We start from the raw sequence: 13999 nt of genomic DNA, 5'->3' as shown, positions 1-13999 counted from the left end.
GCTTCATCCCAGCTATTTTGTTGGTATTATAACGGCGCATCAAACATATCTATTTTTAATGTTTTGGTTGTCCTTCTCTATAGCATTCCATATATCAGCTCTAGGACAAACACACAGTATTTCGGCAAGACTTATTGAGTCGAACCGGCCAATCTTTCCGCTGAAGGCTGCAAATAAATGAACCTACTGCGAGGAAGACTAGACAAATTCATTGCTGGTTCAATGCTTGCTACTGTTTTCGTATCAATTCCTCTCTACTATTCTTGTGCATTATTGTGCAGTAAACAGAGATAATAGCTGGCTGATGAAATGGCCGACTGAAAAACCAGTTATATGTAGAAGAAACTTACCTCTGTCACCCTTGCAGTCATCAAGGCGAATTGCATCTATTGCGCAGTAAGGTGGGTTATACTGGTTGGCCCTTAAGTTGCAGTGGAACTCAACCTGGGTAGTGATGTTTGTTTTTCGTTAGGATGATGTGTATTTAAGCGGCTCAACTCAAGCTTTGAATGTCGGCAATAGTAAAAGACACTAAGAAGCAAAGATTCACATTTGTTTCAGGTCACAGCATATTTTGCCCCGCCCCGTTTATATGCTACCGATGTCAAGGTTCAACGCATATGATTAGAGGGGATCAATGCATGTCATCTCTTTTGAAACAGAAATGTACCGAGTTCTGCGGAGACAACAGTCTGCAGCTGGAAGCCCTAAACCGACGACAAGGATCATTCTATACCGTGATAGGGTGCTTTTCAGAGGCTGCTTGCCTGCACCAAGTGGGGCAATTTCAAATAGTATTACGTTCGAGGTAAACAATTTTCTGCCGACCATCCTGTTTATAGCATCTGATACATGAAGGGAAAATTTGTGGGTTGTAGACGCTATTACAGAGCTTTTCTTGTTTCTAGATTTCATCTTGCTTAATTGGAGGTAAGCATTTATTTATTTATACAATTTTCAGCCGGTATTTCTGCGTCCTAAAAAGGAGGGGGACTCAGGAGCTTTACAATGATTTTAAAATTCCATTGAAAGAAATTAGTTAACAAAACGACATGCGCTTCGACTTCGATAGCGTACGCTAAATTCAAGCCGTTCAAAATTTTCAAGAACCTGAACTAACAGTGTAAAAAATGGTACTATCTTTCTGCTCAGCATACCAGCGTGAAGAAGCTTTTTCATTCTAGTTGTATTCATAGAGATGTGACCTCACCTTGAAATTGCTATCCACCTTGTACGCAATGTCCACTGGTGTCCACGGACCTCTGATTAGCTCCTTTGCAGTTCTAACCCAGGCGAGGAAATTTGTAGAGCCTTCTTCAAAAAAAAACAAACAACAACAACAAAAGCACATCTTGATTAGCGAGGAGGATTATAAATAGATGGGAAGAGAATTGACTGTGCTACTCAGTTCTGATTACACAGGCAGTGGATGTACACTTTATGGTGGCCTTGTTTTTTTATGTCAAATAACATTTCGTTAGCTGCTGCTACGGCCCTGTTGTATTCACGTGCATCTCATCAAGACAAACCTCTCAATAACTCGCCCGCGGAGGTAAATTAAAGAAATAATAATAACAATAGTTTCAAACAATACTAATTCGAACAATACGGACAGCCGCTTCGCGCACACGACAGACATCGGCAACACATCGGCTCCCCTCCGGCGCAGACAGCCGCGTGCGAGAAACCATAGCCCCAGATCACGACAGTGCATGGAGCGCAAGCTTACCGCACCATGGCTTGTGCCGCTTGTACGCACGGCTTGCCATCACTGCTCGCGATGATCTGCCGTCAGTGAAAGCCGCGATCGCAGCCAGATGTTTCTGCAGTGCGCAGCTCAAGCTGCAGTTTTCAGTGAGGAAAAGCAGAGGCGCCGATAATGGCGGCCGGTGCCTCTCTTCCTTTTACCGAGTCCTCTCTTTCCAAGGCATCCGCCGGCACCCGCGTAGAATAATTAAGTTGGGGCGGCCCGAGGGATGATGATGATGATAGATTTTAATGGAACAATGGCAGTTTTGGCCAAAGAACGCTGTGGCTTGAGCTGTTCCTGTTTTACAAGGTGGTATAAAACACCGATTTCACAAGCATTTCACATGAAAAAAAGCAGGGCACCAGGCCAGCGGAAGCTTCTATCCTTTGTATAACCAGTGGGTACCCGGAGGCAAAGAGAGTCGAACCTTGCACCACGCGCATGAGAAGCGGATGCTTAAATGTCTAGGACACCAAATGCTGAAGTTGGATCCCCAGTGACGCCGGGTACCCAGTGGTGATACTATGGGAACAAGCTTTTCCCTGGTTCTGTTATTCGGCTTCGCGGGGGCGAAATGCTCAGAAAATGGGTGTTTAGCCCCGTATTGCATAGACGGAAAGCACTTAGTGCCATGAAGTTCTTCGGCCAATGCTGCCTTTGCTCCTCTCAAATCTATTAGTAATAATAATAATGTAATTAAATCATATTAACCGGCCAATTACGCAGCACAAAGCACGGCTAAAGCAATATGAGATGTTCAATATAAGTCGTGAAAATCTTCAGGCGTCGCACACATAGAAAAAAAAGCAAGGTACGAAAGCAGAGAGCCTTTCGTAAGTGGTTGCAATGTAAAATACGGCCAGAAAAATCCACGAAAGGGCACACTTTAAATTTAGATACGAAACAAATATAGTTGATGGCTTCCTCATGAACTAATCTAATGCCAAAAGCGCCCATTGCGCTCTCGGAGTATTAAAGAACCAGGGCGGGAACTGAATGCACAAGCGTCCTGCCTAATTTTGGCTCTATCTTGTATTTGACTGCCACTTGCGTTCATGAGGCGTGTATCGCTAACAATGGACGCTCCCGTGAGGTTTTACTGTAGTGTTGCCTTATCGAATTTGTTGTAAATCACTAATCAACATGCGTGTTACGTATGCACCAATACACTAGAGACATTTAGATACCTCACTTGCTGACTATGGCAGCACAGGGGATCAATGCCAAGCAGGGTGTCTCCGTCAAACGTCACAAATATTTGGATAGCTAGGAGGCTGCTCATTCAAAAGAGTCAGTGTAAATAAGACTTTCCGTTGGTCTCATAGCGAATGAGTCCTAATTTCATTTCGAGAACATAAAACATATGTTAAGGGGAGATGGTTTCCAGATATCTTTGCACATGGAGCCACAAAATTTTAAATCACTGAGACTAATGAAGTGAAGTTTGAGACACGTACCTTTCACGGCCACAGCAATCCAATTCACTCCCTGGAATGCCAGCGTAGCGCTTGGGACAGCGTAGTGAAATCGCAGGCATTGTACGCGTTTTCTGCCGGACAGGAGTGGCGATGACAAGACAGCCGACGAGGAGGAATTGTTTGTCGCCATAAAGTGCACAAAGCCACCTGCAAGGAAATTTAGCACGCCGTGATTAGTGCACCCAGCGTCTCGATCCTGTCAAAATGCATTGCATGACGGAAAATTTCACTGCATAGGTCATTCGATGGGACTTAAAGCCCGAAAAATAAACTGGAGAACCTTGAAACAGGATTTTACCATTGTATGGCGTATTCTCTGCATTTGTGAGCATTTTTTGGTTCGTTCGAACATTTGTGATAACTTTGATTCTTGATAAGTGTTATGGTACTCCAGCATGACGGGCTCATGACGCACTCAAACAACACAACGGTAAAAATACATTACTGCAGATAATATATATCAGACACCCGATTGAGTGTTTAAAAGAATAATCAGTAATGATTGAAAAGAAAGAACCATGAATTACACAGATGTCGGAACTGAACCACAAAAAATGAGCTGCTGCAAAGATACAATACACTTCTAAGATACAATACACTTCTTTTGCATACACTTTTAAGTGTATGCAAAAGGCGGAATCACAGATGAATCAACTAAAAAATTAGGCGGTTCGATCTACTCTACATGAGCAGTAAAATTACAAACATTAGGTTTACAAACTGATCCAAATTAAACATACACATAAATAAATTGGAATGTTATTGGACAGAGAGACCGAATTTGTAGGTTTTCATATGTAACATCATGAATTGTAATGGTGTTGAAAAATAAACGTTGTTTAGACAAAGAGAAATCTTCTCAATCGATCAAAAAGGTGTGTTTTGCGGGCATACAAGGCCCGTTGGGACGGGTTCCGAAACTAAAATCTTGAGGTGTGACAGGCAAGACCATCCTGGGTATGCGAATCCATAACCACTCCCCCCTAGTATCTTTTGAAATTTATGCAGCAAATTACTGGGCTTACAAATAGTGTTCATTGTCGGGATACGCGAATGAGGCGGAAAGAAGAACAGTGTCGTCTGAAAGCTTTATTTGTAGCGAGGTAACCATGAAAACATGGTGCCGTGCATGACAAACGAAGTGATAGACATTACTATATCAATGGCAGAGCGGCACTGCGAGAGGTAATTTTGCTTTCAGATTATGTTAGTATGTAGCAGTGCACTGGCATAGCAGTAATGCCGTGGAAAGAAGGGGCAGAGGAAAGAATGTGCTGCTGACAGTGGAAACAAAAAGCTCAGCCAAATCATTGTGAGGAGGCAGTCATTTTCTCCTAGTCTCAAGGTTGCTGATAAATAACAGTTTGGGTGGCTATAACTAGCACTTGACACGTGCAGCCAGCGGTGAAAGTGTCGCGTACTCTCTCCCTGCTAGCTTCTTTCGCCCAGGTGCCACGAAGAGATCACGTGACATCCGCGTCGCTGGGTGACGCGTCCTGCTAGACGTGGCTAAGTGCGCAGCTCGTCTATGCGACTCCGGCCCGTGGGCGGGCCAATATTCTTTGGCTCCAGCGCCGACGAGAATCTCACATTAATTAAGGAGCCTAAATTAAATTTTAAAGGACACAGGTGTGAAGAAGACGACGTGGATTAACCGAAGAATAATGAAGAGGAAGAAGAAGCATTCGGTGAGGTGCAGAGAGATGATTGGTGGAGAAGAGAAGACGACGACAAGGCTTGCGTGGACTAACACCGAGGCTATAAAAGGGCGAGGGAGAGCGAGGCACGGGGGGGAACAGCAGAGAAGCGGAGGCTCCGGCGGGTCAGGGACACATCGGCTGGAAAAGAGCAACGCCGGATACTGCTCCGGTGAGCTTGCTTTCTACGACATCGCATCGCCCCTGCCGTGCCTGAGCCCGTTCCGGGGAGTCAACGGAGGACGCTACCACCTGCTACGGCCAGGGGTGTCTCCAGCGCTGTTGCCACCCATCCGAATGGTGCCCCCAACGCCAACAACACCGGCATCACCTCCACGGGCGCTTGGACCGGAAGCTTATACGACGCAGCCAGCGACGCCGCCAGCGACGCCAGCCCAAACACGTCGAACGCCACCTCGACGCCGGCTACTGGACGCACACAACGCCGCAACCGCACCGAACCAACCGTGAGCACGAACGCCGACCACGAATAGTAGAACGCTAATAGTAGACGCTGGTAGCAGTGTGCCCGGGGCGTGCGTATTTATAGCCTTTGTGTTTTGTGTAAGTTTTGTATTCTAGTGTGTGTGTCACGCAGGGTGTATTAAATGTGCGTTTGTGTGGGTACACCCCTCGCCTAGTCCATTCTTTCGGTCCGAGTGTTTTCCGGGGAGATCCGTGACAGAATCGCATTTTTGCGATTTTAAAAGCTGGCACTAATGTCGCGGAGCTAAAACTTATAAAGAATTGAGGAGCCTAACTGGATTTCATGATATGCTAACTATTCTATATTAAGACAAACCAACATGCCAGTCCACGTGTCTCAGCTGCATTCTGATGCACAACTCGGAAAGCCAATTTAAGAAAAATTACGATTACCGCTTAAAGTGCAACACAGTGTATGTACGCCAATGAAGCTACTTACCCTGTCCTGTTCCTGTAGAGTAGTCAGGCGAAGCGAACTTCTTTCTTTTGCTGCCTTCAAGCTGCCATTTCTGTGCCCCGTATCCCAGGTCATAGCCGCAGGTGTCGCCCCAGTCGAAGTCACAGGAACCATTCTTAGGCTCTAGTGCAAAAAAAACGAATTGAAGGAAGCAGTGCTTTACACTGTGTGGAAAAACGTTCGCTGTAAGCCATTATCAGCTGCTATATAAAATATAAGAAAAAAACGTACACCAAGGACATCTGTGTTATGGAAAAACAAACGTAGCAGGTCACAACCTTCTTGACGCTCTCATTACTTTGTTGGGCGCATGGAAGTGAGAGTGGTTCCTACTCGAACTGCTAGCAAAACATTGTTATTCATTCGTCAGAGTGTTCAATTCTTCACGAGCATGTGTGCCCGCGAGGAAGTTTTATTTCTGTAGTCTGTACGAACAGCATGCTGGGTGTCAGTGGCATGAACGTTAATGTAACTGAAGCTTTCAGCGGCATTCCAAAACTTAAACCTAATCAGAATTTTAAATAAAATCGATAGCGTGAAGGAGCTGGTGTTGCAGAAAATCTAACGTCGTCGGCATTGTCGACGATATTGAGACTGAACGAAAAATCCGCGAAAAATTCCCAGAGAAGCAAGGTAGGAGGCAGGTTGCCACATAGGTCACGTGACCTTGTGGCTTCATTACAACCTGCCGACTTGAAAATGAGCACATTGTGCACCGTGGCAGGTGGCTGGTAAATTAATGATAGCCTGAGTTTGCTTGGGAAGAGCAACATGTATCGCACTAGCCCCACCGGTGGCAACACGTGCCATGGCAGGGCAGTGGCGCATCGCTTAACCGCCGCACCACTGCACCAGGAGTGGTATGATGACTCCCAGGTCTCTATAATTGTTAAGTAAAGAATAATAAATTTTTTTATATATGGGCATCAACCATTAAGGTATCGCGTCATAAACTGTTGAGGCGGAACCAAGTGTCTCCTCCAATATTTGTTTTTAGCCTTGAAGGTGGTGTCGAATAAACTTTACTGAGGGGAAACGAGGAGAGATTTGGGGACCGCTGGCTGGTGCTCAGATGATGTGGCGACCTCTGGCTCAGCCGGCCCAGTCGATGACCTTGACTTGCATGTCTTGGTCCGCGGTGGTCCCTACCATATTCCAGGCTTCCAGTGAAGGGCCTGACAGGTTGTACTTGGGAGTTCGATGGCGCCTATAGAACCATATCTTATGGCTTAAGTTGTTCTCCTCCATCATAAAGCGGGAGAGAGTATTTATCCCATTCATACAATTAGCAAAGTAGATGAGATTTGTGCAAGTGTCTCTTTGTATTTGTCTGCAGGCTAGCTGCTGGTGCCTTTTGAGTAATTTATGTGGTGGTGGTAGAGTTCTGGCTAGTTTGCTTCTTGATGTGATCTCATTTTAAGTTGTGAGTGGCTCTTCTTGCGTATCCTGGTTGTGAGGTGTGTCAGCTGCTCGGCCGGCGAGTACTCGATCATGCCTGTGTACTGCCTCATTCCCATGACTCCACTCATAAACAACGATCCAAGTTACTCCGGCCTCTTTGTCGAGGATTCTATTTTCGTGCGCATCAAGAGGTAGGCCGCTTCTCTAGAGGTCCTGCCTATAGAGGAATTCTTTGCAGCGAGCTTGGCGTCACTGACCATGGTAGTGGCGTTAGTCATCCCAATTGCAACCGCTATGGCTATTTCTTCTGCCACTAAGGCGTCAGCGGTTGTGAGGCTTCCAGCCATTATAAGGCTCTCTTTGTCTTCTCTATCCATTTCAACACCGCACATGGAAACACTTTCTCTTTCTGCTTCTTTAGCTACGAACATCACGTCTACGTATACCTGATCTGTTAATTTTCTGATAATGTGGTGCAAGCTTTAGGCCCTGGCCTTCCTTTTCGTCGTATTGAGGTCCGAATGCATGTTTCTCAGTAGGGGCTTTATATAAATCCGGTTTCTTATTGTTCTCGGAATCGTCACTGACACGTCCTGGAGGTGCTCATCCTCTATCCCTAACCGGGTGAGTATCTTTCTGCCGATAGGTGAACTGTATAACCTGGTGATTTGTGTCTTTCGGGGGGCTTCTCTGAGCTCGTTACACGTATTGTGAACTCCCAGGTTCAAGAGTTTGGCGTTGTTAAACTTGGAGAAAGTCCTAATGCTATCTGGTAGATACAAAGTATTGTAGCATCCACCATTTGTAAGTCTCCTTTGTTAAGCCTCGGGAAGGCAGGGCGTATATTATTTCGCTTATGGCGAAGAGGCGAAGATAACGATTAGCTTGAAGAACTCTTGCTTTTTAAGGCCTCTGCGTCTGTTAGCGATTCTCTTGATCAGTCTTGCCGTTTGATCCGTTCAGGTTGGGATCTTCTTCAGAGCATTCTCTTTCCCAGGCCCTTCAATAAGTGTTAGGCTAGAACTCCGATGTCTTTCACTTGCGGAATTTCAATGCTCTGCAATACCAGTTTTATCCTGGGAGGACATTTTACGCATTTTTTTGAGGATCATGAGTTCCAATTTTTCTGGGGAGCATTCCAAACTCAATCTGCACGCGTGCCCCGAAACAGCGTCTACAGCCGCCTGGAGGGTGCTGGTCATTTGGTAAGGTGATTTTCCATGGGCCCATATTGTTACACCACTATTGTTATCTTTTGCGGAGTTCCTCACTTTCCTACTTGTATTGAATCGAATTTGATGAAGCCATATGGAGTTCTAGCGTTCTCCTGCTCTGGGAGGCTTTGAGATAATAAAGTGCTTTCTTCCCTACTCCAGAGAGCAATAGGTCTTCTAGGATCGGCCGATGGGAGATGTTGTGGAAAGCTTTACTTGTCGAAAGCCACAAAGTAATAACTTGGTGCAGAACAGAGCACCTTTCCTAAATAAGTGGAGATGGGTGAGCATTTTCAAATGTAGAGCGTCAGAAGAACTCCAGTTAAATTATTCTTGACGATTTTATGCGCACCGGCCCAAGCGCTAAAAAATCTCAGGGCGTCGTTGTTGCAAGATGATCCAAATGATAATAATAATTGGTTTTTGGTTTTGGGGAAAAGAAATGGCGCAGTATCTGTCTCATATATCGTTGGACACCTGAACCGTGACGTAAGGGAAGGGATAAAGGAGGGATTGCAAGAAGAAAGGAAGAAAGAGGTGCCGTAGTGGAGGGCTCCGGAATAGTTTCGACCACCTGGGGATCTTTAACGTGCACAGTAAACGGGCGCCTTAGCGTTTTGCCTTCATAAAAACGCAAGCGCCGTGGTCGGGTTCGAATCCGGCAACTCCGGATCAGTAGCCGAGCACCCTAACCACTGAACCATCGCAGCAGGTATCCAAATGGCGGCTGCGTCAAATTGCAGGCACGAAGGCAGGCCATATTACACGTGTGGCGGGGAAGAAATTTGCGCATGCCGCATAGGGTATGGATTCTGAAACCCATATCATTATATGTGTATTGTCTTTCCTCGCGATGATTTAAAATGTTAATAGTGGAGTTTCCTTCAGACGCTTTGCTATTTTGGATTAAATTGGCTTCATATCTCCAGTCGACCAAAAAACAGTTCATGTCCCTTCACTTATTTTTAGCTTACAAAAAATATACCTTGCACTCGTTTCGTCTCGGGTCGGTTTCTTAGAAGCATCATCAAAAGTTACAATCAAAAGTCACATAGATTTTGAGAAGTCTCCTCATTTAGATTTTAAAACGGCTACGCTAACGGCGACTTCAATGAAAAGAATAGTGCGGTAGTTGGGGGTGCAACACCGCTAGTGTTTTGACTAGCGCAATGAATCAACACTCACTCATCCTGTGTCATATGTATGCCTTCAGGGTGACGGTCGTTGTTTATCATTGTTATTATTGCACCAGAACCCCATTCACCGAATAAAATTGAGTTTTTTCAGCGGAGTATTCCTGTTCTTAAGCTAGAGGTGCTAAGCTGTCATAGCTGCTGAAATTTCTAAGCTAAGCACGTGTTACGTGGTCATTATGCGACGTGAGCAATGTAAGCTAGCGAAAATCATGCTGGGTTGTCTGCGTCTACGCTGTAGCGTATCCATACTGTCAGTGAAGAGGAACGCCTGATAAGAAAATGCGGCTTCGAATCTATGTTGGCGTATGCATAACAAAGATCCCGGTCCTGGGTTCATGCTACTGGAGAACTAATCGACTGAAACTGCATAGTTCAACTTTGGTGCTACAATGAAATCGAAGTTCTTTATGGCAGGTTCTAAAACAACGGCCAAATCAACGCGTGCACACGAACGCACGCACACACACACACTCTATATGTGGTCTTAAACAGTCGTTTGGAAGGGGCTTGCTCCCGTCGTTCATACTGGATGTGACGCTTGGCCGACCACTTTACGTGGGCTGAAATTAGCAGCATAAATAAGAAGGAATTTGTGTATATATGTGTTGGTGTGTGAGTTCGAAGCAACAAAATTTATTAAACTTTTAGCAAATTTGGATCACCCTCCCCGCCAACCAAATTATGTCGAACGAAACAGACCCATTGGAGGAAACCAACAGTAACTGAAAGCTAAGAATGCATAGGGCAATGTTTCTTCTTGTGATTTTGTCATGTCTTGTGGTTAGCATGTTAATCAACGAGAAATTGATAGTGTAATTACTTTATGGCTGAGAGATAAATGTTCATAAATCAGAAGTAAAAACAATCACATGCCACAGGTTGGATGCGAACCTCCGAGTTTCGCATGTGGAGCTCTACCGACTGAGTTGCTGTGGCGGCCGTCCAGTCTTCTAAATTGGAGGGTATCTGTGTTGTGTGTAACCTAACCGTGACAGTGTTCACCAGCGCCATCCTCGTTCATAGCGGCGGGCGTAATACATGCTGTATTATCGCATGCGAGAGCATCGTAAACAGACCTTTTGCTAAAAGCTGCATTAGGAGAACGGCTGAAAAACAAGCGTGTTAAGATGTGGCGCTTCTTGCAAATTGGAATTTGAAGTTGAGGATAAGGCTTTGAGTTTTCAAAAAGCTATCCATTTATCACTGTCAGTATGTATGCTAGTAAGGAAAGGAATAACATATACGTAACCTAAGTTATTCGCACTACGTGTAACTACTGAATTTGTTCATCTCAGTAGCCCGTTTAATGTTGTCAGTCTTACCAGGTGGACATTCCCCGCTGTCCAATGTCAGATCATCCAAGGCGAAGAGAGACTTTTCGGGGCTGTCATTCATATGGTAACGAATTCGAATCTGTAAACATGCACAAAAGTGGCCGAAGTTAGAAAGATGTGAAGAATGGTTCACTTGAATGACACTACTATCTCTTAACTTACCGAAGAAAGAGTCCAAAGCAACACCATTACGCTCACTACTTTCGATGCTATCAACACAACGTCTTCAGTCGACCCTTGTCAGGTCACGAATATCACACAGGTATATTTGCAGTTCGCTTCATAGAAATTCACTTGCCACAGCCGAGATTACACCTGGTGATCTTGGGCTGAGCTTCTGAACTTCATAGCCGCTGTAGCAGAGCGGGAGGTGTTCTTCTTTGTTGGGCACCCGAGTATTCGGCGGTTCTCCTGTGTACGTCATCGGGATCTCTAGTCCTAAAGCATCACTTTTTATACTGCAATGATTTTCTCTAATTTTCTTCCCTAATATATATATATATATATATATATATATATATATATATATATATATATATATTTATGAAGGGAGCCAACAGACACCGAAACCAAGGTGCATAGGGGAACGTTAGTTTTTTTTTTTTTAATGTGTTATGCTTATCAGTGGGATAATAATGCTTAGATTAATAAATCGCTTAAAGAAAATTACTTATAAAGCAGCAGAAAAAACAACCATGCCGCCGGTGGGATCCGAACCCACGACCTCCGAATATCGCGTCCGGTGCTCTTACCAACTGAGCTACGGCGACGGCTGTCCAATCTGCTGCTCTCGTGGGTATTTAAGTTTACTGGGTGTAAGCGAGCCTTGAGAGTGTTCACCAGCGCCACCCTCGACCATAGCGGCGGACGTAGCACGTCCTGTAATACCGCGAGCGTGACGTAGAACGTCATCTAACGGCGAGGGCGGAAACTGTGCGAGAGCCCTCTTATGCTACCTATGGCATCAAGACTGCCAGAACCGAGACCCTCGTTAAGCTATTAGAAGACAAGTTAAAGGAAATGAGGGGCCCGTTTGACAAATTTATGAAGGGAGCCAACAGACACCGAAACCAAGGTGCATAGGGGAACGTTAGTTTTTTTTTTTTAATGTGTTATGCTTATCAGTGGGATAATAATGCTTAGATTAATAAATCGCTTAAAGAAAATTACTTATAAAGCAGCAGAAAAAACAACCATGCCGCCGGTGGGATCCGAACCCACGACCTCCGAATATCGCGTCCGGTGCTCTTACCAACTGAGCTACGGCGACGGCTGTCCAATCTGCTGCTCTCGTGGGTATTTAAGTTTACTGGGTGTAAGCGAGCCTTGAGAGTGTTCACCAGCGCCACCCTCGACCATAGCGGCGGACGTAGCACGTCCTGTAATACCGCGAGCGTGACGTAGAACGTCATCTAACGGCGAGGGCGGAAACTGTGCGAGAGCCCTCTTATGCTACCTATGGCATCAAGACTGCCAGAACCGAGACCCTCGTTAAGCTATTAGAAGACAAGTTAAAGGAAATGAGGGGCCCGTTTGACAAATTTATGAAGGGAGCCAACAGACACCGAAACCAAGGTGCATAGGGGAACGTTAGTTTTTTTTTTTTTTTAATGTGTTATGCTTATCAGTGGGATAATAATGCTTAGATTAATAAATCGCTTAAAGAAAATTACTTATAAAGCAGCAGAAAAAACAACCATGCCGCCGGTGGGATCCGAACCCACGACCTCCGAATATCGCGTCCGGTGCTCTTACCAACTGAGCTACGGCGACGGCTGTCCAATCTGCTGCTCTCGTGGGTATTTAAGTTTACTGGGTGCAAGCGAGCCTTGAGAGTGTTCACCAGCGCCACCCTCGACCATAGCGGCGGACGTAGCACGTCCTGTAATACCGCGAGCGTGACGTAGAACGTCATCTAACGGCGAGGGCGGAAACTGTGCGAGAGCCCTCTTATGCTACCTATGGCATCAAGACTGCCAGAACCGAGACCCTCGTTAAGCTATTAGAAGACAAGTTAAAGGAAATGAGGGGCCCGTTTGACAAATTTATGAAGGGAGCCAACAGACACCGATACCAAGGTGCATAGGGGAACGTTAGTTTTTTTTTTTTTTAATGTGTTATGCTTATCAGTGGGATAATAATGCTTAGATTAATAAATCGCTTAAAGAAAATTACTTATAAAGCAGCAGAAAAAACAACCATGCCGCCGGTGGGATCCGAACCCACGACCTCCGAATATCGCGTCCGGTGCTCTTACCAACTGAGCTACGGCGACGGCTGTCCAATCTGCTGCTCTCGTGGGTATTTAAGTTTACTGGGTGTAAGCGAGCCTTGAGAGTGTTCACCAGCGCCACCCTCGACCATAGCGGCGGACGTAGCACGTCCTGTAATACCGCGAGCGTGACGTAGAACGTCATCTAACGGCGAGGGCGGAAACTGTGCGAGAGCCCTCTTATGCTACCTATGGCATCAAGACTGCCAGAACCGAGACCCTCGTTAAGCTATTAGAAGACAAGTTAAAGGAAATGAGGGGCCCGTTTGACAAATTTATGAAGGGAGCCAACAGACACCGAAACCAAGGTGCATAGGGGAACGTTAGTTATTTTTTTTTTTTAATGTGTTATGCTTATCAGTGGGATAATAATGCTTAGATTAATAAATCGCTTAAAGAAAATTACTTATAAAGCAGCAGAAAAAACAACCATGCCGCCGGTGGGATCCGAACCCACGACCTCCGAATATCGCGTCCGGTGCTCTTACCAACTGAGCTACGGCGACGGCTGTCCAATCTGCTGCTCTCGTGGGTATTTAAGTTTACTGGGTGTAAGCGAGCCTTGAGAGTGTTCACCAGCGCCACCCTCGACCATATATCAAAGATGTAAAAAGATGTAAAAAGAGGTAAAAAGATGGATATTGCAATATAGTAATACAGTCTTTGGCGGACGTCAAAATAAAGGCTAGTCATGCTAACTAGTAATCTGATAAA

At 45.3% G+C, this 13999-nt stretch overlaps 1 protein-coding gene across 1 annotated transcript in view; it reads right to left on the bottom strand.

Moving 5' to 3' along the window:
* Positions 1-13999, bottom strand: part of LOC144129735 (MAM and LDL-receptor class A domain-containing protein 1-like) — a 189224-nt gene that overhangs the window by 151168 nt on the left and 24057 nt on the right. The window contains 5 exon segments of the mRNA XM_077663821.1: positions 351-444; positions 1211-1314; positions 3208-3375; positions 5851-5991; positions 11002-11092. Of these exon segments, the coding sequence (XP_077519947.1) occupies positions 351-444; positions 1211-1314; positions 3208-3375; positions 5851-5991; positions 11002-11092 (598 nt within the window).

Source organism: Amblyomma americanum, chromosome 4, assembly GCF_052857255.1.
Source record: "Amblyomma americanum isolate KBUSLIRL-KWMA chromosome 4, ASM5285725v1, whole genome shotgun sequence".
NCBI lineage: Eukaryota > Metazoa > Arthropoda > Arachnida > Ixodida > Ixodidae > Amblyomma > Amblyomma americanum.
The sequence above is the reverse complement of the archived record's forward strand: the minus strand, read 5'-3'. Positions and strand labels throughout refer to the sequence as shown.